The following is a 26,824-nucleotide window of genomic DNA, read 5'->3' as shown; positions in this document are numbered from 1 at the left end:
AAAAGTGAAGGAGGAAATAATTTTTGCATTTTTCCTCAAGCACATGTCCTCCTGGGTAAAGAATTTGCCATTGTATCATACAAAAATACGAATGGGTTATATTCCATATATTCGTAGATTCACCAATTTCAGGAAATTACTAGAATTCGTGGATTTCTTATACAGATCCGCAAATCCGCCGAGAGGTTTTATTTCCAAAGATTGGCATCGTTGCCCGTAGGATGAAAAAGTGCTTCCCGCCTCAGCCACTAGGCTACATGTTGTCGAACCGAAGGCCATCTGTTGTGGGGAAGTGTAATCATGACAAAGTTTTATAGCAAGTTTAAAACGGTCATGAAGTAACCAAGGAGAATTATTGAGGTTATCACAAAAGCCATTGAGCTATTTATCGCCAGATTTTTGTTTTCATAAAAAGGAATGTCGCCATGTTGAAATAATGATCACCGTCATAGCCGTGATTGAAAAAAATACATCAATTACGATCAAATAAACTATTCAATAGTGGAATTCAATTATTTCTGTGGTTTTTTGATAGAAGCAGGATTACTTTACCACAAACTATTTGAAATTGAAATATTTTGAGCAGTTTGTAAAATTATTTAATTTCCTGTGTTCATGTGATTATTCGATAATTTCGAGGCGCGTTGATTTTAAGCTTCTCCAAACTCAATATTCACGATAAATTTGGTTGCGCATGTCATTCTGTTGTATGAACTACTTGAATAATACAACATTTTCAACATCAAATCAGAAACATTATTTTCACACATCAGCTTTACATAGGGGACATTGTTATCTAATGAAAATAAAAACAAAGGCAATGGAATGACAACAAATATAATCCATAATATGAAATTGAAACAATTTTATTGTTACTCTTATGATGGTCACGACAACCTCTTATAGAGTATCAACAAATTCAATAAAATGTTTTATTGCAGTTTTATTACTACTCTTAATGCGGTTTTAATAACTTCTTCTAGATTGGTCCATTAGGCCAGAAGGCTATCTTAATGATGTTATGAAGAGGTTTTGGTGGAGTTATAAGTTTTATTAGCAACTGGTCATGAAAACCTCTTATAGAGCATGATAAATCTTAAAATGTTACTTGGGTAGTGTTTATATCTTGGTGTAAAATAATTGTCTTATTAATGTATATTCATTCAGGTCAAAGCGAAGTTTATTAGGATGCCTGATATAATATGTCTTTATTAACGAACCAGCCCAATGCTGGTTCATCTCGATTAACATAAAAAGGAATTTTTTTTTTCAATTTATCACTCAGCAATTCTCTGTTAACCTTTTTCGATAGGCCCTTATTCTTGCATTGGTTTGGTGAAGTTTTTTGCCTGACGCTATTCATTATATTTTCGACTACCGGTGACCAACACTCTTAAATTATCTCACCGATATTGACTGTGAAAATCTCTGTTAGTTCTTAAGATGAAATATCGACGAGAAAGCTCTTGACGAGTACTAAGAGAATCCGAAATATTATATTTCCAATGTTTGTACCTTTTGTCTAGTATCAATTATACGACTATTTTCGTAACGCGACACCATTTCAATGTCACTGTTTTTAAAGTACAAATATTTCATGTAAACTAAAATTTTCGAAGCAATACAATGTGCACACAAAAAGATCATTAAAAACTGTATTTAATTACGTATTCATCAATACATTTTCACTCAAATAGGTGCGATAGAGCACATTTGTAAAAAAAATGATTAGTCTGCTACTTTGATTGGATATTGGATCCTAATTTTTAGTTTGAAATTTTGGTCCATTGGTGTAGAAGTGCGTGATTTGTGTCTAATATGACAGAAGGATGGTCGTGCGATATATATCACAAATATTGCACTCCGCTTGCTTTCAAATCGAATTTTATAAAACATTCTTCATGCCTGCCGTATCCTTCTATACTTTCGCCTCTGATTCTATCATGAACGTCTAAGTTTGGAAGATGATATTAGCATTTCCATATCATCCCATATCATTCCATAATAGTCTTTCCAAAAATTGCCTAATATGTTAAATAATCCCTTTTATGAAAATTTAGTATGCCGAAGAACCCTTCATTAATAAATCACGATAAATCTCCGTTGGGCAAAATTACCTTCTTTACATAATTCCTTCACTATTCTGTAACCACCAAATAATATCGGAATATCCTGTTCTACTTTTTCTGGGATGGTGCATTCTGGCAAATGGTTTATTTTGGGGAATGGTTTTCAGAAATTTGGTCCATTCTAGCGAAAGGTACAAATGTATCGAATATATGGCATTGTAGTTTTCGATTCTAATAATTTTCATGGTGGATAATAACGATGAATGAAGATACCTGCAGTTATCCAGGTACACGATACAACGGCTCTGATTTGATTGTGGTATTTTTAAATGGAATAAACGAATATTATAAACAAAGGATAACTGTTTCGACTCTTTAGCTCATATCTCCCAGAAGGATCCATTCAAAAACAAAGAAATGAAATTTAAATGGAAAATAGAGCAATTCGCATATATGAAAGTCTGTATTTTGGCATCGCTATCACACCACATTTGACATTACCACATACTATATCGAACAAAAGAGAAAACTGCAACGAAAACTGTGGTCACCCATATCAAGCATTTCTCCGAAATAAAAAAAATCAGATTTTTATCCTATCTGCTACACGCAGAGCTTCACCCCGCTGGAGCAGAAGCCCGGGGATTGGTGAAAGCGATCAAATATTAAATTCAAAGCACATGCCCGCAAAGGGTGTTTTGCTTCATTCTGCCATTTGCATTGATTGGTAACGACTGAATCCGAACTATGGCATGTGAGATTTGCTTCGTTGACAAAAAGATGGCACACATTTGCGTTTGAAAGGGCACTTTTTTTCCTCGAAGAGCGCAATTAGAAAGCAGCAAAATACAAAAGCTTTCAAATCTTGTACACAGCAACGCATGATATGATAAATACAGCTAGTGTATGGTAATAAATTGAAAAGACATTAATAGGCATTTATTTGGGGAATGTCTTTTTGTTTTCATAGAAAATTGTACAATGATACAATCAAAAAAATGATTAGTCCTAAAACAAAGAACTGACCAATACTAATTGGATTTCATGAGCACACGTGTGCCGCTTTCTTTCACTACCATCGGACGGAGACTAATGACCCACTGGTTGACATTTGGTCAGCTAGTTTCATATTTCAAATACATGCGCTGCAGCCATTCCTGTACGTTCTGCGACCACAAAATCCCGCCAAACGAAATGTTGCAATACAATTTTAATCCAATTTTTCGCCTTCTTCCTTCTCTCGTTTCAGATCACATGGATACAATCTGTAAAACTCATTTTTTACAACAACTGTATAGGAAAATAGATGGTGCTACACTCTCCTCGAAGAACGAGAGAAACCTAAACTGTGTTATCACATTTCAAACACACTCGATACTGCAGAGATTTATGTTACGTTTCGATATGCTACAATTAGACTGTAATGATCATTTATATGTATATGATGGAGCACACGCTGTCGGTATACATAAGGTAAGTTCGACCACCTATCATTCGAAGAGTATTTAATTCGATCGTAAAACAATCATCTGGATCGTTTACTGTACCATAATTATTATAATTGAAACTGACAGATTGTTTAGATTTTGTTTTAATCAACTTAAAGAACGCATTAAAGCCAAAGTTCCAGAAACACAAATTTATGTTGTCTCAGCACAAATACACAGATAAAGCGAGAAACAACTTTCAAACATTATGTAGAAGTTATTTTTAATAGATTGCATTTAAACATGAGTGTAGTAAAATCACTAATAATCATATGTGCTTCGTTGACATTTATAGCAAACAAAAACTGTCTAGCCTCATATTTATGAGAGTCATAACTCATAAAGTCTAACTCGTGTGTTTTGTTGGGCCCAAGTATGATTATCGTATTTTTTGTGTCTTTCACCAATTAGAATTAATCATCATCAAACCCCTTGATGTTTAATTGTTATCGTATCCATCTTCATAAATACGCTTTCAATGATTTACATATGTTTTAATCACGAACGTTTTTGTACAATGATGATTGCTATTAGGTACAAAAAGGATAAGAGCATATTGATAGCCGATATCATGGAACTACCATGTTGAGCTTCTCTTTTTGTTTCATTGGATGACTAGTGGTTCGTGATACGTACGTTAGCATAGCTTAACAATAACAACTTGAATAATTTTCTTAAAATTCTTGCTGATTATTGCAATTTACACAAAACGACAGAGTCATCGTTTTTGGTGTAAATAAATCGTATTTTGTTTCAGAATCATATACCTGGACGTGCCTGGACCCTCTGACGACTACAGAATTATTCTTATAACAAATTATAATATATTTCTGACCAAGTTCAGTGTTTACTAGTCGTGTTCAAGAAATTTAAACTCACTTCATGTCTCCTCATTATGATCCAATTTGATAACAATGCAAAACGTCACGTAAATAGTTTCATTTTTCAGCCATTCTCTAACACCTCGAAGTTTTCAAGTATTTGCAATCCCATTCACAACGACACCCACTTTAGAGGATCTTACTTCTTCCCGTTCGTTTCATTCGCAAGAAGAGCAGCAGACAGAAAAAATGGTCGACATCATCAAACGAACTCCGTTAAGCGGATGCCACTCGAGCTTATAGGGCCAATCTGCTCCAACAGACTTCTTTCGGCTTTTAATGGGTGGTCGGGAAAAGTTAGCTGGCATATGCAAGATCAAGGATGGTCAATGAGCAAAGCCGCTAGGTAATGAATGTAGCTCGATTTACATTTCACATTATTGGTGTCTCTCTTTTACCTTAGAGAAAACACAAAGCATTTAAAAAGCCAAAGATCAAAAAAAATATTTTAACTAACAATTGAGGAAACGGATGTTACTTTTTATTGAAATTAAAAAGGTGCTTTTTGGTCGTTTTGCCGAATCAAATGGCATAAAGTTTGGGATGTCACTTCTTCATATCAGCTTCGGGAGCAACTACGCAGCTGTCATTGTTGCTGACAAGTTATTGAAGGACTAGGTAACAGCGCTCAGCATCTTTTTGAACTTCCTGCTTTACGAGAATCTTTCGTATATACACAGTCACATATTACGAAAGTTACTCACTGCAGCAAGCAGCAATGAGAAATCAATATACCCAACCAGTCAGCCAGTTCGGTCGGATTAATTTAATTACTGTGGGCGGAGATTGCTTCCTTGAAGTGCTCCATTTCCCGGAGCGTAGGATTAAATCGTTTGCTGCCGTCTTCTTCTCTGGCGAAGTAAGATTCATCCATTCATCAGCCATCAACGCCAGCTGCAGGAACGGACGACGTAGCATGAAGAAGGGTTAGCCAAGCTTATCCGAAGCGGACGACCCAGCACAATGGACGGAGCATAATGCGAACGCAATCGTCCATGCAGAGCATTAGACGAAAGGGTAGTTCTATTTAGGAGACGTAGTTGGGTGGTATGAGAAAGCGTTCACGATGAACCTTTACCTTTTGCCTTTTCGATGGCGGGGGTTGAAGCGTTTTTTTTTTCTCATTGTTATTTGGTGGGTCCACATTTTAAAAAGCCTGTAGTAGAGTCAGTATTTTATCTGCAGCGAAATTTGATTGATTTTTTGATTGTCATTGGAACAACCAAGTTATGTTCGAACGAATTTTCAACGAAGCTTTCGAATATGAAGTTTATGAAACTGTCTTGGTACAGTGATCACCACATCACTATCCAAGCCGTTCCTGGGTGGACGTTAGGCAAAATAACAGCGATTTCAACAATGCTTGTTCTCTCATATGGCCCTCTGCTAATCTTCAGTTTCTATTCATTGCACACTTACTGCACACACGATTTTGCCGCGAGGTGAAACGCCTTTGCCTAAACCTACTTCAATGTACCAAGCGTCTCCACCCCTATCTACACCGACACCGATTTCCTCAATCAGTTAAGGCTCTATAAACCGTAATCAATTTGATGATGAAGATGATTTTGTTCTCATTCACACTAATACTAATGCAATTTTAGCCAAAATTCAATATTTAACTGCTATTCACCAACTTACCTCTGTCAACGTATATTCATGGTATTTTTATATGAATTTTTCACTCACCTAGCTAATTAATTATAAATTAATTGACTGAAAAGCGCTTAAAACTGCATTTTTCATGGACAAATTTTCGTATACTAATTATACACACACCAACTCCGAACGATCGAGACACACACATACACATGCACTCAGTTTTTCACTTGTTCTTTTCTCGCCGTTTTCTTGATTTTATCACAACTAAACATAATTCACTACCTAACTTTCACTTTTGTCTTTGATGTTGAACACCAATTTCTTCACTTCATGTCGGAAAACCAACGAAAACTGCTTTAAAAAATTTGAAGTGAGAGACAACTTTGACGGGCGTATTGTGAATGTTGCAAAATTCGGAACACCCAAATTCACTACCGCATTAGGTGAAATAGTGCGCTCAAAATCTCTCCAAAGCAACTTAGAAATATCAAAACAATACATCGAATACGCTAGTCGACACGCAAACAGCTTTATGCATATACAAGAAAAGAATCATCATTTCGTCGTTGCCAGATTTATTTGATCAAATAATTACTGCGGTTTGTCGAATTAATCAAATCAACCAGAAAAAGAGAAAAGATTATACAAGCTTCTGTTGGCAGGGTGGAGAATGGTTGACATTTAATTTTACCGTACCATTCATCCTACCATGCAATCTAAAAAAACAAAACTACGGCACCACAGCAGCCACGACCAACCAGACGACAGCACATACTTTTACTATTTTCTTCCCCCACAATCAATGTTTTCGTAGAATAATTTCTCAACGTATAGCGGTTTTTTTTTGTTTGGCAAATATACATTTCGTTATTCCTTACTCATTTTACAGATTAGAACTAATAAATCAGTATCTGTGGCTAGCACTCTTTCAAGGCTGTGTGCCACAGCCTAATTCAACTCGATTCTGTTGCACTGCGCACAAGAAAGTGTGGATGGATGGCACGAGACTCACGCAGCAGCAAACAAACAGTCTGCGGATGAAGAATAAAAAAGACTTAATTTCGTCTTACATTTATTTGGGAAAATGTCTCAGTGTGCTCGACTGCTCAGTGCACGAAATTTTACCGGATAAAATGTAAATATTCGGAGAATCAAAGTGTTTTACTGTACTTTCCCCAACACTGTATGTTGAAAGCCCAGTGGTGTACGAAGAAATTTAAAATAAATTTCCATATAATAAATATTTCATAAATGCTCAAAAATAAACATTTTGTTGCATCTGGCAACATTATGTAGCAGCTGACAAGCTTTTACCACCCCATTTCCACCCACCTCAAATTTTCGTCACTTTTCCGTACAAGTTGCCTCACCAATACTAACAAGCAATAACGTCATCAATTTTCAAAACAGAGTTACGGAGTCTTGAGCCTTAAAGAATAATTTGTTTTTTCTTTATTTCGGAGCAGGGAAAGGCCTATTCAAGTATAATCATGAGATCTTCTTCAAATTTGAGCAAAACATCCTCGTTTTTTACAATAACATGAATACAATAATTCCAAATGGGGTGGAGCAGCAAGGAAGGTGCGACATTCACGACAGAGTCCTAAAATTACTACTTGAATCGCCGTCTTAGCCCTTGCCTCGTGCTTTTGATGGCACAAATGTCAACTGATAGGTGATCAGCACATGTAAAAACCATTTCTCGTACGCACTGCAACAGAGTAAAGGTGAAAAAGTGCTTTTCTCTGTTGCCTGTTGATTTCATTTTTATTTTTTAGATTTGTGTCTTTGAAAACTTAAATTTATTGGTTGACATAATAACTTTTGTTACATAACCCAACGAAGCTTAAATAAACAAAATTGTGTTTTGGCGTAAAACCAAAAAAAAACAATTATTTTCAAAAATTGTCCAATTTTTATCGTTATCTCTTCCAATCCACTTTGTAGCACAATATAGTTCTACATATTTCTCTGATTTCGTTAGAACTAGCATAACTGGTAGTTTCATGTACTCTAAAGCCACCAAGTGTATAAATTTCAAATTGAATTTATTTTATCCAATAGCAATGGTTCCATGGCCCCCCTGGGATTCTCTATGTCGTCAAATCCTTTTTTCAGTAGCCTATCAGACGCGCCTAATGGTATTCCAAACCACAAACCATTTTCCAGTGGTCTTCCAGACGCGCTTAATGATTTTCCAAACCATAAACCATTTTTCGGACGCGCTTTGTGATTTCCTAAACCACAACCAATTTTCAAGCGATCTTCTAGACATGCTTTTTGATGTTCCAAAACCACAAACCCTTTTCCAGCGACCTTCCAGACGCGCTTTTCGATTTTCCAAACCACAATCTATTGTCCAGCGGTTGTTCAGACGCGCTTCATGATTTTCCAATCCACAAACCATTTTCCAGACGCGTTTTGTGGCAATACAATTTTTTGGACCATCAAATATTTTATTCTTCGCACATTAACCACTTAAATTCAACTCACCTTTTGAAATCAGCGTCCGGATCCAGAAAATAACCTGGCAGGATCGCCAAAATGTGTGACCCCAAATGGCCGGAGCGAAATGCGATGACAACAGCTTTCCGTGGGTGCATATGCACACCGCGGAGATTTGACAAGAAAAGGCCGAGTCATGGCTTGCTGCTCACCGGTTGACATGCTGAGGTGTTAATATATAATCACACGCTGATGGTAACTTACTCAAACCCCACAGCACCAAACAAATTACAAAATATTTTTGAAAAAGAAAAAAATCGTTTTTTTTCAGATTGAGAAATACAAATTAACGAATAAACGAAATCACGAGTTGAATAAAATAATTAATAAATGAAGCCGTCAGTGAACTAACGGATTGAAGTATATCCAAATTAATGGATTGATGAGATAATAGACCAATGCAAACTCTAACTTAACCTCACTTATTTTGGCACTTCACAGAGCTTGTTTACAAGCTGTTAGAAGAAAAATCGACGAGGGAAAAATTGAAATTCATATTTTTAGTTTAAAATTGCTGTGATCCGAATGTTTCAGTGATATTCTTTGAATTCAGCATGAAATCAATTACAACGGACATCTACATGCGAATAAAATGACAAAACAGTTTTATCGGAAGCTTCGCCGGAGAATAAATCCTGGTGAAAAAGTTCTGTGAACTGTCAACCTACGTCATCATGCACTGGTCTATGGTCGCACGAATGACCAAATTAATAGATTTAAATTGACAGTACTTTGACCAAGGCATAAGGGTTAGGACATATGAGAGAAATACCTATATCCCATACCTGAAAATTGAATCAGCAAGTGCTCGTGATGACTCGAGGTTAGGTATACAATGTTTGATGATGGACGAGGCTTAGAATTCGGGACCAGGGAATTTAAGCTGCTCATTCAAGCATTTGGCGTCTTTGCCAGAAAGGATAGATTTTGCCACACAAGATACATACTCATGCATTGCCACACAAGATAGAAGATTTTGTCACACAAGATACATACTCATGCAATGGCGGGCATAGAAAAGCTTTCAATTGATAACTGAGCAAATGCAAATATAAATAGCACCACCATGTTTTTGCCTTTCTCGTACAACTAAGTTGTACCGAAAGGCTATCATTTCACTCCAAAATCGAACTTTTGATAGAAGTTCCGGAGACCCATAGTGTTATATACCATTCGACTCAGCTCGATGAGCTGAACAAATGTCTGTCTGTCCGTGTGTGCGTGTGTGTGTGTATGTGTGTGCGTGTGTGTGCACAAAATGCCATAAAAAACATTAGCCAAATTTTCACATAGAAACTCTTAACCGATTTTCTTGCAACAAGTTGCATCCGATAGAGACTAAAACGCTGTTGATCACTATTGAATTTCATAATAATTGCAAATTGCAAAAAATAGATAATATTAAAATAGTGATGAGACATAGTCACATAGAACAATAATGTGTTATGAAAAATGCCTTGCATCTATGAATATTTTATCCGTGGCTTCCCATTAAGAGTTTCATCGTACTATAAAGATGCTCGTGTTGCACGCATTTAGGCGTAAGTATGCTCTTCAGTTTCATAGTACTATGAAATTTTCCGAAAGTCAAAATTCGAACATAGGAAATTCGAGAAACTTTTGGCAGCGCCATCTGTCGTCTACTAGTGTACATTTTCTATCACAACATTAGACTGTGTAACTGTTTTGCCTTTCTTGTACATCATCGAGGTGTAAGCGTAAAGGCTACATTTATTACCATTTTAGAAAGGCACCATGACCGCTAGGTGGATTAATATGGGTTTTTATTTATTTTTTTTCTGAAACTAGGAACAGATGACGGTCGTTTCAGCTCAGAGTGCGAGCACATTGTGTTTTGCAAAATTTCGATGCATTACATTGACCATAGTGTGGACCATTTACATTTAAGCTACAAAATTCATAAAAAAGGATACGAAATAAATATTGCCCCACTTCAATTTGTATTCAATGTTTGGTAATATTTTCGAAAAAAACATCTTAAAATACAAAATTAAGTACTTTGTGACGGCAGTACCAGTCATTCTCTGGAATAACTTCAACGATATAACGAAATAATTAAAACGAAATTTTATCATATTTATGTTATCGAATCGTTTACCTTTTGCATGAAAGTAACGAGCACATATAAATCAAAAAATTTCTAAGGAATTAGGCGTGTTTGATATCTCTAGCGTGTAGATGTGATTCTCCAACTTAATCCTCGTCGATACTCATTCCAACAACAGATTTCCCCGAAATAAAAAAACCAGTTCTTGGTGATGTGCGCACAAATAGCATTGTATTAAATAGCACTAAACTTTTCGACCGAAGGAAATATATTCATTAATTCGTTTGTGAAGGTAATGCACATCTTATCAAAATTGAGGATATTGTGTTTTTATTGCCTTATAAAATAAAGCTTAGGGGCCCTCCTTAGCCGTGCGGTAAGACGCGCGGCTACAAAGCAAGACCATGCTGAGGGTGGCTGGGATCGATTCCCGGTGCCGGTCTAGGCAATTTTCGGATTGGAAATTGTATCGACTTCCCTGGGCATAAAAGTATCATCGTGTTAGCCTCATGATATACGAATGCAAAAATGGTAACCTGGCTAAGAAACATCGCAGTTAATAACTGTGGAAGTGCTCAAAGATGTGGGGATGTAATGCCAATAAGAAGAAGAAGAAGAAAATAAAGTTTGCCGAACCTTCTGGCTAACTTGAAGTCGTACCTTGGCAGAATTATCTTGGTTCACATATCTTCACCTGTCATAAGACGAGTTTGAACAATCCCATTGAATTCCACCACTTAATTGTATCCTGACAGATACGTATTTCGACCTCAACAGTAAGGCCGTCTTCAGTGTCTTGTACTTGACTCGACTTGAAGAAAATGATCGCAGCTTACACTATTTATACTATGCGTAGGTATAATAATTTATCTGCACAAGAAGAAATTGACCATTCTAAGAGGGAAATCAGCGACGGAAGGTAGAACGACTAACCCCACAGTACAAATGATCGAGGGATTCGTTGTTAACCGTTCGACACAGCAGTTTACGGAGGAACAATTAGCACACCTCAACAAGGGGTTAGGGTATGCGACAACCCAGAAAGCGGATCTAGAGCAGATAATCGTGGATACTGAGACAGCGATTTCACGAAATGTTGATCAACGGGACCAGAATAGCGTGAGAAACATCGTAGCAGACGCCATCAAAGCAGGACATCATGGGACATCGAACAAAGACGAGAGGAGGATTTTAAAGGAGTTAAAGGAGAAACCAGTTTACTACATGAAGGCGGACAAAGGAAACGCAGTGGTGATAATGGACAAAGAGGACTACGATGAACAGATGACGACAAAAATCAACGGAGGACCATACAGGCATTTGAGAGTGGACCCACTACCCGGACTAATCCGACTTACGGATAAAACGATAAAGGAATGCAAGACGATCATCGGAGAAGCCCGCGTTAAAATGACGAACCCTGTTTTACCAAGGATCAAAGGACTACCAAAGATACATAAGCCAGGTACAGAGATGCGAGAAATAGTTTCATCAGTGGGATCCCCTACACAAAACTTGGCCAAGTGGTTAGTCAAGGAGTTCCAGAGTATGCCGAAGCCGTTCCCCAGCAGATCAGTTGTAAACACCCAGGAGTTCACCAAGAGGATATTGGAATCAGGAAACATCGGAGAAGAGGACATCATGGTATCATTCGACGTAGCGGCATTGTTCCCAAGCGTTCCAGTGAAGGATGCTCTGAACCTTTTGGAGGATTGGCTACTAGGCCAACGGACGGATACAACATGGCGAGGAAAGGTAAAGATGTATCTCAAGCTTGCAAGATTATGCATGAATGAGAACTACTTTACATTCCGTGGAAGCTTCTACAAACAAACGAAGGGTGCACCTATGGGAAATCCGCTATCACCGTTTCTATGCGAATTATTCATGGCGAATTTGGAGGACAACCTAGAGGAACAAGGAGTACTACCCGAGAAGTGGTGGAGATACGTGGACGACATTTTCAGCATCATCAACCGGAAAGATCTACCCAGGATTTTGGAAGCGATAAACAACGTGCATAAAGACATCAAATTCACCCACGAGGAGGAAAAGGAAGGTAAATTACCTTTCTTGGATCTACTGGTTATCAAGGGAACAAATGCAACATTAGACTTCGAAATCTACAGGAAGCCCACCAACACCATGAGAGTCATCCCATACACATCAAATCATTCGTATCAGCACAAAATGGCAGCTTTTCATCACATGATCCACAGGATGCAGACGATTCCCCTGAGCGAAGAAGGAAAAACGAAGGAGCTACAACACATCTTGGAAACAGCGAGGATCAATGGATACAAGGAAAGAACAATACAAGCAATCATCAACAAGAAGCAGAGGAACCTACGGAAAAACGAACTGACAACACTAACACCGATCGATGAACCGCTGAAGAGGGTATCGGTCCCCTATGATCGACACATCACCCACCAGCTACGCCATCGACTGAGGAAATTCGGCATCGATTTAGTATTCTCCAGCAGAAGCAATCAACTGAAGACACTGTTGGGCTCCACAAAGGATAGAGTAGAAATGTTAAATAAGGCCGGGGTTTATCAAATTAATTGTTCACAGTGTGATAAAGTATATGTAGGTCAAACAAAAAGATCGTTAGATGTAAGGTTCAAAGAACATATTGCAGAAGTAAGTAAGGCTAAGAGGAAACTGACAAGGGATTAAATTATGAGTTTAGGTCTAAGGTAGCTGAACATGTATATCAGGAAAATCATTCAATTACGACATCAAACATTAAAATTTTAAGAAATGTCTCTTCTCCGTGGAAACTTGATGTTGCTGAGAGCTTGGAAATCTACCGACAGGTACAAACGCGGTTGTTGAATAAAGATCAAGGAAATGGTAGCTCCTGGCTCTTCAAGTTTATACCTAAGCATTAAGCGCATCAAGCGAGTAGAAATAAGCACCGTAGTAAGATAAGTACCTAGATAAATTATTATACCTACGCATAGTATAAATAGTGTAAGCTGCGATCATTTTCTTCAAGTCGAGTCAAGTACAAGACACTGAAGACGGCCTTACTGTTGAGGTCGAAATACGTATCTGTCAGGATACAATTAAGTGGTGGAATTCAATGGGATTGTTCAAACTCGTCTTATGACAGGTGAAAACATTCCACTAAAAAGCTCAAAATAATTTTCTTATCACATATCTTGTTGTCATTCAATATTGCAATTCTGTACAACGTTGGTTCAGTTCACTGTTTCCTTGAAATTTCTTCACTCATATTTTGCCGTAAGCTGGTTTCTTGTCTTTGAGAAAGATGTTTATTTTATTAGTTTTTCATCTGACTCATTTGTGGTCTTAATGAACATTTAAAATTTTGACAAGGAATAACAAAGAAAACGTATTTCAAACAAAGAACAAACATTATCGTCTTGAACAGAGTCGTTGTCTAAAGGACTGAATCGAACTATTAAAACCAAACAGGTAAAAGACTGCGTATTGCACATATATCTAATAGGATCATGTTGTCCATATTCTACCCTTCGTGCTACAAGATGAAGGAAATCTCGACGTTTTAGTGTCCTCCGGAACGTAGATGTTGATGTCGGCGAGGAAAGTCGGAGCATCAATTTCTCCTTTCAGCATGTTTGCAACGAATACAGCATGCACGATTGAACATCGTCGTTCGAGAGTTTCTTATCCGAGAAGCTGACAGCGTTTTCCGTAAGGTGGCAAATTGGAAGGGTCGTTCCATAGAGGAAAGCGAAGGGCATACCAAACTTTTTTTTCTGTACTGCTTATTCTGGTAATCCAATTAGCGTGAAAAGGACACCAGGCTACAACACTAGACTCCATAATGGATCGTACTAGTACAGGGACCGCAGGCAGTGTGGATCTCAAAAATTTGCAGATATTCTATTTATTGAACGGCTACTCAGTCTTACAACTTTCACAACGAAATTGTAACGTTGTGAAAATTGTAAGACTTAGTAGCCGTTCAATAAATAGAATTAAACATACAGTCGATCCATCACCGGTAAATTTGCAGATATTTGAAAGATAAAACTTTATAAGTTGCTTATTGACCTTACAAATAACATCGCAATAATGTGCTCGGAATGTGAGCCCACTGTCAAGCTTAACGCCCAAATCTTATGCTTGGCTTACCCTTTGTAGGGGCTGTCCTTCGATGGTGTACTTAAAAACAATCGGTTTTATTTTACGATGAAAGGAAATTATACTGCATATTGAGGTGCTGATTGTCAGGAAGTTTCGAGAACGCCAATCAAAATAATCGATCACTTTTTAAAGCTTTAAACTAATTTAGTAAGCTTCTTATGATCATGTAGAGTTTGACATCACCCACGTAGAACTAACGGCATCCAGATAGCAGTATTCAGTCTATATCGTTGATAAATAGCACGAATAGAAGAGGACAGGTATGACCTAAACAAAATAACGAATTCGGGAGACATGCCGTGTACACAGCATCGACTTGAGCACCAGAGTCCATACTACGTAGGCACGCCGACAGGAAATGGACTAGATTCGTTGAAACTGATCGTTTAGTAAAGAATCCATGTTGGCCGTTGGAAATGTAGTGCTGGCAGCTTGCAAACAGAGCATTATTTAGTGTTTTCTCGAATACTTTTGAACTGGTGCAAAGCGATGTAATGCCACTATAGTTTTCGACGTCAGACTTATTACATTTCTTGTGAATAGGAAACATGTTGGAATATATTCTAAGCGTAGAGAATTTACGTTGTGCCAATGAAGCATTAAATAAAGCAGTTGGTGGGTGTATTAGAGCGTCACACATTTTTCGAAGAAATGACGTAGATCAATGATCACTCCGAAGCTGGCCCTAACTTGGAGTATACCATCTCCTAGTATGAAGTGATATTCTGGAAGAATCTTTCACCTAATCCTCCTGGCTTACAATCTCTTGGGGAAAGTATTCTTCTCGGGAGAGGTGAACCAGTTGCATCTTTGTGCTCTTGCGTGCTTATGAAGCCAAGTTTTCTGGAGTTTCGATTCGTTCTTTGCGAGTTGTGACGGAATCAAGGTAATCAAGGCACCAGTTTAATAATAAGCGAAATTAGTGACGACCGTAGTGAGAATAGTTCGCTTAGTGCAGAGCCAGGACTACGGATTTTCGATCTTTGAGGGTCTAGCTAGATCAATCTGTTCAACGCTGACAGCAGAACTTGAACGCCAGAAGCTTTGATTATGTCACTACCAAACAGATGCGTAGAACCAGAGTGGTTGATACTTTAGCTGTGCGGCTGATATTCTTCGCAGACTCCACTAGCAGGTGAAATCGTAAACTTGGGAAGGACGTTAAACGGCATACAAACATCAAAACTCGAAAGGCTATTGGCACATAAGCTGACACTGCCGCAGTTTCCTTAGACACGATTCCAGAATTTCAAATGCCTTTGACTGGTAGACAAATCGGGAACTCTTCAAGCTTCATGTGACGACAAAACTTTCACGAAATAAAACAGTACTGCGAGCAGGAATCGAGCAGTGCTCAGGCAAGCATTGAGCTTCCATTGACATCACAGATCCGGACAATCGCAGTGGAGAAATGAATTTGGCAGACGTCTTGGATTGTGTTATAAATGCTGTGATAAGTTGCTTGTGTGTTTGGACAGTCTGCGACGAATTGTGGGTTGGTGATGTGCCATTGTGTATTGGCAATTGCTAATGAAGTGTGATTTGTAATTAATGCTTTCTGGTGTGTTGATGATCCCGATTGCGATAGCTGTATCAGTTAGTAGTGTTAACTTGGGGGTCTCTTAGTTGTCTGGGAACGGATGACTTCGTGATGACACTGCTTATCTCTGTGTGGAGAAGAGAATGGTGCTTCTTTCCACATTGACCACGCGAACCTTTGCTGCCATTTTGAGCAAAGTCACCCAACGATAAACACTTCATACAAAGGCCAGTACTGAGATTTTCATTTTTATTTACTCTCTCCCGCTTTCATTATGTTTTATAAACAATAATAGGAGTTCCGCCAGAGTTCTTCTGTAATAATGTTACTTCTAACCCAAAAATCAGGAACGATATAATCATTTTATCGATTAGTCATCGTTATTTGCACATATCTATTAAAACTATTTAGAAATTTAGATTTCAAAACAAAGCAACATTCCCATCATGACTGCTTTCACATGACGATCACTACCAGTACTTACAACTGCCCTTTCTTTGAGCTGTATCGTAGCGCTCCGAGATCGTTAGCTTGAGTCGCTTGAACAAAAACACAGACGATGAGGAATGGCTGACACCTTCGAATGGCTTCAACTTCTTCAAATCGACAGATACTGGATTACTCCACCTAGCTGATTGAAGAACCATGAAGTGATTCTTCTGGAACTTTATCATCGCAGCATGACTCCATCCAACCTTGAGCAATCCATGTACGCTAGAATCATGTTCCAGCCGTCAGTATTCTGCCATATTTTCTGCAACATCTGGAGGTTTTTCTCAAAATCGCTGATAAGCTGGCTAAGCGCTTCTTCACTCTCCATCCGTAAGGATGTTGAAGTGCAGTCCCTGGAACAATCTGGAAGTTGGCGATGGTTTTCACGCCACTTCAGTAACTTACTTTTTGCCTTGCCGAACCGATTCTCCACATCCGAAGAAATGCTTTCAGCTAACTCACTTTCTTCTCGACTCACTCTCCAGCCTTGCTTTCTCGGGTTCATCTGGATCGGTGGTTTCTGTGGGGGTCTGACCGACAGAATTTATCACTTGTAAATCGCGGATGAAACCAAAGAACACGTGTTGCCTGTTGGGCTGCCAAATCGTGGCACTATGGGGAATCAGGTGGCCGAAAATAAAAAAAATGGACTTTCTCTGATTCGTAATTCAAGTTGACCTACTAAATGCTAATGCTTTGGAGCATTAAACCCCAGCATATCAGCACTCTAAGCCATATGGTTATCAAGATATAGGCATTAGAGCCAGACACTTTTTAGTTCTTGAAAAATCAATGCATTATTCAACTGTCAATATCTTCGGCTACAGTAGCTCTTTTCCAACTCTTTAAAAAGTTTCTGAAAGCTTGTTTCATGGACTTTCGAAGTACAAGTTAGTTATGGGAAAATAGGTAGTGAAACATCCAAAATGACCCGAAGAAAAAAATTTTCTTCATACAAAAGTTCCATACAAAAAGTTTCTCAAAGTTTCGCTTAGCGACTACCACTACGACTTTCTTTGGACCTCCCAGAAGGCATTAAAACAAATTCCAGCTGCTTATGGCTGCAAATCTGCGATTCCGATCACTTTTTCGAATAAAAGTCATTAATTTTGAAACATTAAATGTAATTATTCTCATAATACACGGCAGACTGTGATGGGCTGGATACAAATCCCATGCGTATGACAAAAGAGCATCAAGAACAGTTAAAATAGAGATAGTAGATAACACGAAAAGTGTCGTAGGCTTCGTGGTAGGCCGTGTACACACGATAGCTTATGCAGCTATATGACACTCCATTTGGCGTAGGCTCACCAAGAGAAGGCAACTCATTATCTATCAAGTATCAAGCAAATAAATATGAAAAAAAAAACAATATACTCTTGAGGGTTACGAAAATACTCTAGGCTTCATTTGAAATTAATTCATAAAAAGTAAAATTTTGATATTAATTAAAATCCAATTTGTGAATACAAGAAGCAAAAATGTCTGTACCTAAGGACATCTTTCGATAATTATTGGTATGTATCTAGGTGAAATAAATAAACAGAACATTTATGAATGTCTATCTGAGTGCATAGTGAGCTGTGATTGCGAAGGTAAATCGTGTGAAGTGTTTGTACTTATTATTTGGTGAATCATGAATTATAGGCAACTCATTGAAGTATTTAGAGCTCACGAGGGACGTCAGGTAGATCGCGTTGAAAAAGCTTTGGAATATATCTGCCAAAGCTTCGCTGTGAATAAACAAAAAGAGTCAACTCCATACAAAATTGAAAAATCTGCATTTGAAATTTGAAAAAAATGGCAGGCCGCATCCCGGTCCAAAACTTACTTTGACTCATTTAATGAGGAATGGCTTGACACAGAATTTGAATTAGAAGAATTTTATCATGCTGAGCCAGAGCCAGTGGCTTCAACATCTCGTGGAAGGCCATCACAAAATTTTGAGGATTTAAGTGAGCGTACGAAGCGCAGAAGAATTAATGACGAGCTAATGGATCCAAGAGAGGATACCATAGAAAAAGCGCTACTGGGAGCAAGAAGAACTTAGGTAAGCGACTTAAAAATAAATCTAATCTGGAATATCCAGAAGATGTTCAAAGTTTTTTAGTGACTGAAACTTCTTGCAATACAACAGATTCGAGTACAGAAAAATATACCATAGCAGATATTTTAATCGATCTTGAAGAAATAAATGATGATTTTGTTGAGGATGTTCATGTACTTAATGAATAAATAAATGTTGTTGCAGTATACTTATATATCTTGAAGCTTTTATTGCATGGAGTTCGTTTAGCTTTAAAAGAGCTTTATATTATATTCCCTTCACTTGTTTTACGGGTTAAGAGCCTGAACCAATCTGAAAAATCCTACAAAGACAACCTGTTACGTATGTAGATGCAATGGCCTGTGACGGAGTCCTTGTGCAACTTAGAACATCTGTACAACTCAATTCACATAAAAACAGTATACAATTTTCTAGTTTGAACTCTACAGGTCTGCGCTGCAATAAAATACACATCTATAGACTGCTGTGTACATGAGACATTCGTAGATAAAAGGGATATATTCCATAGAGATCAAAGGTCTGTATTCCAGGGAGTTTGGAGACCTTAGAAGTAATAACGACCTGCAAAACAAGTATTTCACATCTTTTAGACGATAATCTACGATATAAGTGTGAAATATTGCAGAAATGAAATGAAAATATTTTCGGCCACCTACTTGTATGGAGCCGCCCCATAGTGCGTGGAAGAGGACGAGCTATCGTCGCCGCCTACTATGATGCGGGTGGGCTGTGGTGTCGCGCATGGCATGCTGTGATGCGCGTTATTCTTTATGACTTTTCTAACGGTTTACTGTAGCAGTTCTAATACCGCATAACTAGCCCACAGTTTCCTTAGCAGCAAATTGTCACGCACCACAAAGAACTCGAAAACACTATTTTACAGCGGCTGTAAACGAATTTTATCTATTATCTCGCTCTAAATCAAAGTCTTGCAAGAACATCTCCACAAGCTCTAAACTGTTCAGAAGGCGCTTTTTGAGCAGATTTCTTAAGTTTTTGTCACCCCTAAGTCACTCGCTAGTCGAAATCATTGATCGAAGTCTGCACTAGGAACTTCGTTCACACTAGTCTTATGTGACCGGTTTTTTTGGGGCCTCTTCCCCTACTTTTGGAGATTTATTGATTTTTATGCCAACAAGTTTTGAACATGTTCGATGTATAAGCATATGGAGACGCATGGTGCATTGATTCATCAACTCCTTTTGATGGGTGATTAATTTCTACCTTGCACATTAATAAATGGTTTCTGATGAAATATTCCTTACATTCGCTTACAAATCTACAGTTTAGGTATTAATTCAAAGTTTATTACTTGTACTTTGTTATGCATATAAGATTGACTGCCACAATTTGCCCGTTGTCAAGTAGCAATTAAATCAAATATGACTAAAAAATTCAATAAAACTGTTATAACCTTTTTATTTTTTAGTCGCAATTGCTACCAAACGGCGTATTTTAATATTATCTAAAACTTTCTAGAACATGCAAAATATGTAGAAAAAAAAGTAAAAATGATATGATGAAAAAACATTTTTAAGGGGATGTCTGCATAAAACGTAAAAAATCTCCAAAAGTAACGGAATTACGAACTTGGTGTCTTCGACAAAGTTGAAAAATTCATTTTTTCGTCTCACTTTTAGGGGGATTGGGGAATACCTCCAAATTAACTTACTGATAAAATGTCTCTCGAGGGCCCTCCTTAGCCGTGCGGTAAGACGCGCGGCGACAAAGCAACACCATGCTGAGGGTGGCCGGGTTCGATTCCCGGTGCCGGTCTAGGCAATTTTCGGATTGGAACTTGTCTCGACTTCCCTAGGCATAAAAGTATCATCGTGTTAGCCTCATGATATACGAATGCAAAAATGGTAACTTGGCTTAGAAACCTCGCAGTTAATAACTGTGGAAGTGCTTAATGAAAACTAAGCTGCGAAGCGGCTCTGCCCCAGTGTGGGGATGTAATGCCAATAAGAAGAAGAAGAAAATGTCTCGAAAATAATATTACGCTAAATCTAAAGGCACTATTAAATAAATGCGAGAGATTTTTTAAGAGTTCCCAAATGAAATTTATCCGATTTTACATGAGAAACAATTTGAAATTTCAATGGTAAATTCTTTCGAATTTCTATGTGAAGCTCAATATTTTCATTCGATATATCGGTGATATTTCATATCGATATTTTAAAATAACGAAGCGTACCTAGTTGAGGCTAAACACTGTAGCAATATTGAAGTGTAATTGACCCACGCAATCATTTAGAATCGCGCACGCAAACCGAGATTTACTATGACGACAGCAAACATCCCAAGCGCCTTGTTGCCTGCCATCAATATGCTTAAAGCCTTATAAGCCCTCGCTCGAGTTAATATGTACATATATATTACAAAATGCTATCGCCCTCGCAATCAGATGATACTCTCTCAGTGTAGGAAGATAAATCTTTACTGAGGAGCACCCAGGACAGGAGCCCTTAGGCAACTCATTTTCTATACTTTCTAGTGTTTACCTTCTGTCTGCGTACCGTATCTATCGTAAAGTTGAGAGAATACAATGAACAAAATATGTGTTCCCTGAGGGGATGCAAACTCACTCTAAATAATCGTTCCATATCAAAAACATTCGAGTTTTGTTGTTTTGTTGTAATACGTTGGGTAATACCTCCGGGGTTTCAAAGCAATTATTATTAATAAATTTATTCACTGTCCTCATCAACAAAGCAAGATTTTTCATTGATGAGAAAAACTGGTCCCCAGTCAGTTGATGATTGCTTCCTCCGTGGGGTGTGCGAAAATGCTTTACGGTAGGTGGGTGAACAAATAGCACAGGCTCCAACTACCAGCTGGGACAGCAAACATTTCTCAGAAAATCATAGCAAGCCAAGTGCATATTTGCCGTGAGATTTGGTGTCAGCTCAAAGACAAGACAATTATGTTTGGGACAGCTCTGCCTAATGACTCATTCAAAGTTTATCTTCCGAATGACCTTAAGTAGGTGCTCACGAACGCACTTGTGTTTCGTATATTCAACCGCATCTCGTTTGCAGAATTTTGAAGGATATTGTGTCATCGTCGTCATCATCATGATCAACTAAACTGGATGTGTGAAAACCTAATAATCTTGTAGATGCTCTGAATTTTCAATAATTATTTCATCCGGTTTGTCTGCTCCACCGTGGGCCGCCGTAGGTCAGTATAAGCTCGTCGCTTGCTCAAGACACCTTGCACTGCATAGTTGCATAGTGAACGAAATTCAAAGGAAATCATGGTTTTTGATTTCGAATAATTGGGCAAATTTATTTGTGATTGTGAAAAATAATTCGACCAAAAGAAATTTTTTACTTAGACATGCAATCATATTTATTGTTACATATATGCCATATATTTTTTACAATGGAGATCTGAAAACCGTGCAATAATGGTTCGAGTGGATCATGAATGACTTTCCGGCGCTTAAACTCGCACTTGATTTGAATTTTGCGACTTTGAGTTTTTCCCATCACTGAGTTCAAAAACTTCTAAAGCGGGCTTGGTAGTCATATGGCTACTGCTTCTGCCTCATACGCAGGAGGTCGTGGGTTCAATCCCAGGTCCGTTCCATTCTCCTACTTTGTATCTTTCTCTTTATTTTTCATGTTCTAGCAATCGTTAGAACTGGAAATGGACTTCCATACCGTTTCCATTACTATTCCTATACCTCCAACTTGAGTATTCTAACAGTAATCTGCTAGAATTGGAAATGAACTATAGAGCTCGTTTCCTACATCCAATTAGAAATTCCATCAGTTACCTTCTCCTATCTATCACATTGGCAGCTCGTTAACCAGGACGGACCTCTGCCTCTCGCGAACCTATCCCAAAAAAATCCAACAAATTCCGCATGAACTCGTGGCAAGTGCAGAGGTATATTCGGCTTGCAGTGGGCGAGTGATTGCATCATCATTTCCTCCCCCTTCCCTACATTGACTTGCATTCTGACGTGGCAGGCGCCAGTATGACCTAACAAATGAGATCACCAGTACTTGTACATTGAAGATGTGTGTTAGTCCCAAGCAAACATCTGTTGGTTCCCTGTGCAAGAACAGCTGATCTGGTCATAATGGAGTGGCAACTACGAGCAGTCAATCAAGCTCAAGCTCAAGCTCACTGAGTTCAAAAACTTCAATTTATTTGACGTTTCAAGTATTTTGATATCCTTTGTTTAGTGTAGATGACCCGTCTTGAACAAATTTATAGCAACACATGAAACATGTGTTCTCAGGCATATTCTCGAAAATCGAGCTTTATGCGTTTAGTTTGAATTCCTCATCAAATCAGCTTTCTATGAAATAAGTTTCAGAAGAGATATAAAACAAAAGTGATTTAGCAATCGTTTTTACGTGCCTTATTTTTTCTTTCTTTTAATTTTACCCGACATTTGTGCCTCCTCCCGATGTGCCTCGTCGTGGTTATTCATTAGTCTTTCTGCAAGTGGAAATTGCCGTTTCCGATCTCAACGATTATTTGTACGGACGAGTTGTTTGTTTCCGAGTGTGTATGCATGGAATCGTTCTCTAGATTGAGCGAAGAAGACATCGTCAACGACAACGTTCTAAAATGCTTGAAAATTCCTTGCGGCAACTATAGCATGTAGCTCTTGTCTTGGTTGGCTCCATTTCTGATGCATATGATGCAAGTCTGGTGCTTTTCAAGTAGCATTAGATTTATCACAAACAATGAACGAGAGAAGCTGGTATGCGGCAACCAGACACAACAAGGCAACAACACCCGAATAAACAAAAACTTGACCATTCACTTTCCATACGATTGAGTCTACTCGATTTCAGCCACAATCTCCGTTTCCCATACTGGCACAAAACTGGAGCCGTTCCGCTTTAGGATTGACGTCTATGTGTGCTGTGCATTGAAACACTTTTTACCATTTCTGGATATTTGAATCTTTGCCATATCTCGGGTGCAGTATCCTACCGTTTCCCCTGCGAATAGAGTTTTCGGGGGGCTCTTCCGATTTGACCTCGAACATCAGCTTACTCCTATAATCCGAACAAAAGAACCATCGCTATTATTTGGGCTTTGAACCCCCCAAGGCAAAGAGCACCCGCAAACTGTAGGAGCGCACCATAAACTGTTTGTGGGAGGACGTACCGCGATTATGAGGATGAGATAAAGTCTATATGTTGTGGCAAGTGTGCAAATGGTTTGACGCTGTCCGGACAACACAGAAAAAATGTAAATTTTGTTGAATATATAGTTGCCATAAGAGCCATTGTAGTTTTTAATGAATTTTGACTTAGCTTGGGCTTATGTAGTTGACTTATTGTTCCATCTACATGTTGCATATTTCAATTTTATATTTAATTTCCGCTAAATTATCCGATACCCATGCTAACATAGAATGGTTCTTAGGTCGCATATGTAAAATCGAATGGCGCAAAAAGAGGCAGTATTTATGTAACATATTAGTCAAGTCACAACAACAAAAAGCAAGTACAAGTTAAGGTTCTAAAACCAGGTAAGGAGTAATTTTCTGAGTCGATGAAGAGCAATGCAGGCTTGCGGCACCTCAAACTTCATGATTTTCCAACACTAATACAATAGAAGGCATTTGCAAAGTATCTGAGCACGTTGGCCACTTCCGGAGGTTCCCTGGGAACATGGTGCCCTCAGGGAAGTGATCGCTTTTTGAGTGATTCTGAAACCCAGCTTGCGACACATCAAACTTCACGATTTTGCAACACAAATATAATAGAAGGCACAGCATCTGGGCGCATTGGCCACTTCTGGAGGTTTTCTGAGAACCTGATGCCATGAAGTTGTCGCTTTTTGAATGATTCTGAAACCCAGCTAGCGATACATCAAAGTTCATGATTTTGCAACGCAAAACAATAGAAGACATTTGCAGAACATCTGAGTGCATTGGCCACTTCCGGAGATTCCCTGGGAACCTGATGCCCCCAGGAAAGTGGTCACTTTTTGAGTAGTTCTGAAACCCAGCTTGCGACACATCAAACTTCATGATTATGCAGCACAAATACAATAGAAGGCATTTGCACAGCATCTGGGCGCATTGGCCACCCTGATGCCCTCAGGGAAGCATCAGGTTCTCAAAAAACCTCCAGAAGTGGCCAATGCGCCCAGATGCTGTGCAAATCCCTTCTATTGAATTTGTGCTGAATAATCATGAAGTTTGATGTGTCGCATGCTGGATTTCAGAACTACTGAAAAAGGGACCACTTCCCTGATGTATCAGGTTCCTGTGTGGGTGTGAAATAGCTCTTACAGTCTAGTGTACAACGAGATTAATATTTGCTACTCACTCCTGCATTTTGGGCACTCATCTCGAGTGCCATCGCAGCAGGCTCGTCCAGGCAGCAAGTCAACCTGCCACTTTCGTTTCGACTGCGAACCAGCATACAGGTAAGACACGTGGCATTTGCATAGGAGGTTCCTTTCCGGTTAATTTCGGATTCCCACAATGGCGATCCTGCCAGCCAGAAGCTGCGAAATTCGCAGCACATACAGAAGGACCTAAATGTACCAAAAAGGAACCACCTACCTATCTGCAATGCAAAATAATAATTTATAAAAATCCACCGAAAATGCGGATCAGTACGTTCGTGCACTGAAAAGCGGACATCGATTGTAGCGCACCAGAAGCGGGTAAAAGACCACGCTCTTGAAAAAGCGGATAATAGTGTCGCGCTTGCTCAAAGCGGATTACAGAATCGCGCATTCATGTAGCGGACGGAAGGTCGCGCATTTCAGCAGCGGACAGAAGGTCGTGCATTTTAGTAGCGGACAAACGGTCGCGCAGTCAAGAAGCGGACATGCAGGTCGCGCAAATTAGAAGTGGGCATTAAAGTCGTGCATTTGTAAAGCGGACAGCAGTGTCGCGCATCCCAAAAACGAGCGCAAAGATGGACATAGTAAAAGCGGATTCAAATGTGGCGCATGAGAGAGGCTGATTCGAATGGTCACGCATTCGAAAAACAACGATAGAATCGAAATTGGACAAAATGTTCTTGCGTTTGAGCAAAAACATAAATAAATGATCGGATGATTCTGTTACCTTTTAGAAATGAGCGTAACAACTCAAAATGAACATTAGTTATTTTTCTTAAATTGAGCGGTTTACTGACTTATTGGCGAAATAGCTTTAAGGAAAATATTTATGATCAGTATGTGCTCGGACTTCCGTGCCATGTAGTTTCTATCAGGCGCATAATGCGCATGGCCTTCCGTAGATTGACGATGAAATCAGGTTCGTTTGAGTTTTTTTGTTGCTTGAATGTCCTCCTTGTAGGCAATCCGCAAACCAAGCTATATCACCGGAAGGTGTTTACTCCAGTGAACGGGATCGTGGCAAAGGATGGACAATTTCAGGGTTCTATGCCATCATTCAATTATACCATTCGATTGCAAATGGTATGCAGTTGTGCGAATGGGTGTAAATCCAAGCATACGAGTTAGCTCAGAAAATAACTGCGATTCGAATAGCCGCCCTTGGTCGATCGTAATGTAGACAGGATCGCAAAACGAGCTAGAGTCCGATCATAAGAGCTAATTCACACCCACACACCTCCGGAAGTGGTAAATGCGCTCAGATATTCTGCAAATGTCTTCTATTGTATTTGCGATGCAAATTCATGAAGATCTATGAGCCACAAGCTGGGTTTCAGAATCAATCAAAAAGCGACCACTTCCCTGAGGGCACCAGGTTCCCAGGGAACATCCGGAAGTGGCTCATATCCACAGATGCTCTGCAAATGTCTTCTATTGTATTTGTGCTGCGTAATCATGAAGTTTGATGTGTCGCAAGCTGGATTTCAGAACTACTCAAAAACTACCAACGCGCACTTGGAGTTTTCGAAAGGAAAGTGCTGCGTACCATCTATGGTGGGGTGCAGATGGCGGACGGTACGTGGAGGAGGCGAATGTACCACCAATGCGCTACCACCTGGAAGTGACCAAT

At 38.8% G+C, this 26,824-nt stretch overlaps 1 protein-coding gene across 2 annotated transcripts in view; it reads left to right on the top strand.

Moving 5' to 3' along the window:
- The window catches only part of LOC134227158 (uncharacterized), a 331,462-nt gene that overhangs the window by 271,307 nt on the left and 33,331 nt on the right, over positions 1-26,824 (top strand). For both annotated transcript variants that reach the window (XM_062708461.1, XM_062708463.1), the window contains one exon: positions 3,319-3,542. In XM_062708461.1, coding sequence (XP_062564445.1) covers positions 3,319-3,542 — 224 coding nt within the window. The remainder of the gene's footprint in view (positions 1-3,318; positions 3,543-26,824) is intronic.

The sequence above is a fragment of the Armigeres subalbatus genome, chromosome 3 (genome assembly GCF_024139115.2).
Source record: "Armigeres subalbatus isolate Guangzhou_Male chromosome 3, GZ_Asu_2, whole genome shotgun sequence".
NCBI lineage: Eukaryota > Metazoa > Arthropoda > Insecta > Diptera > Culicidae > Armigeres > Armigeres subalbatus.
Note: the sequence above shows the minus strand (reverse complement) of the source record. Positions and strands in the feature narration are given on the sequence as shown.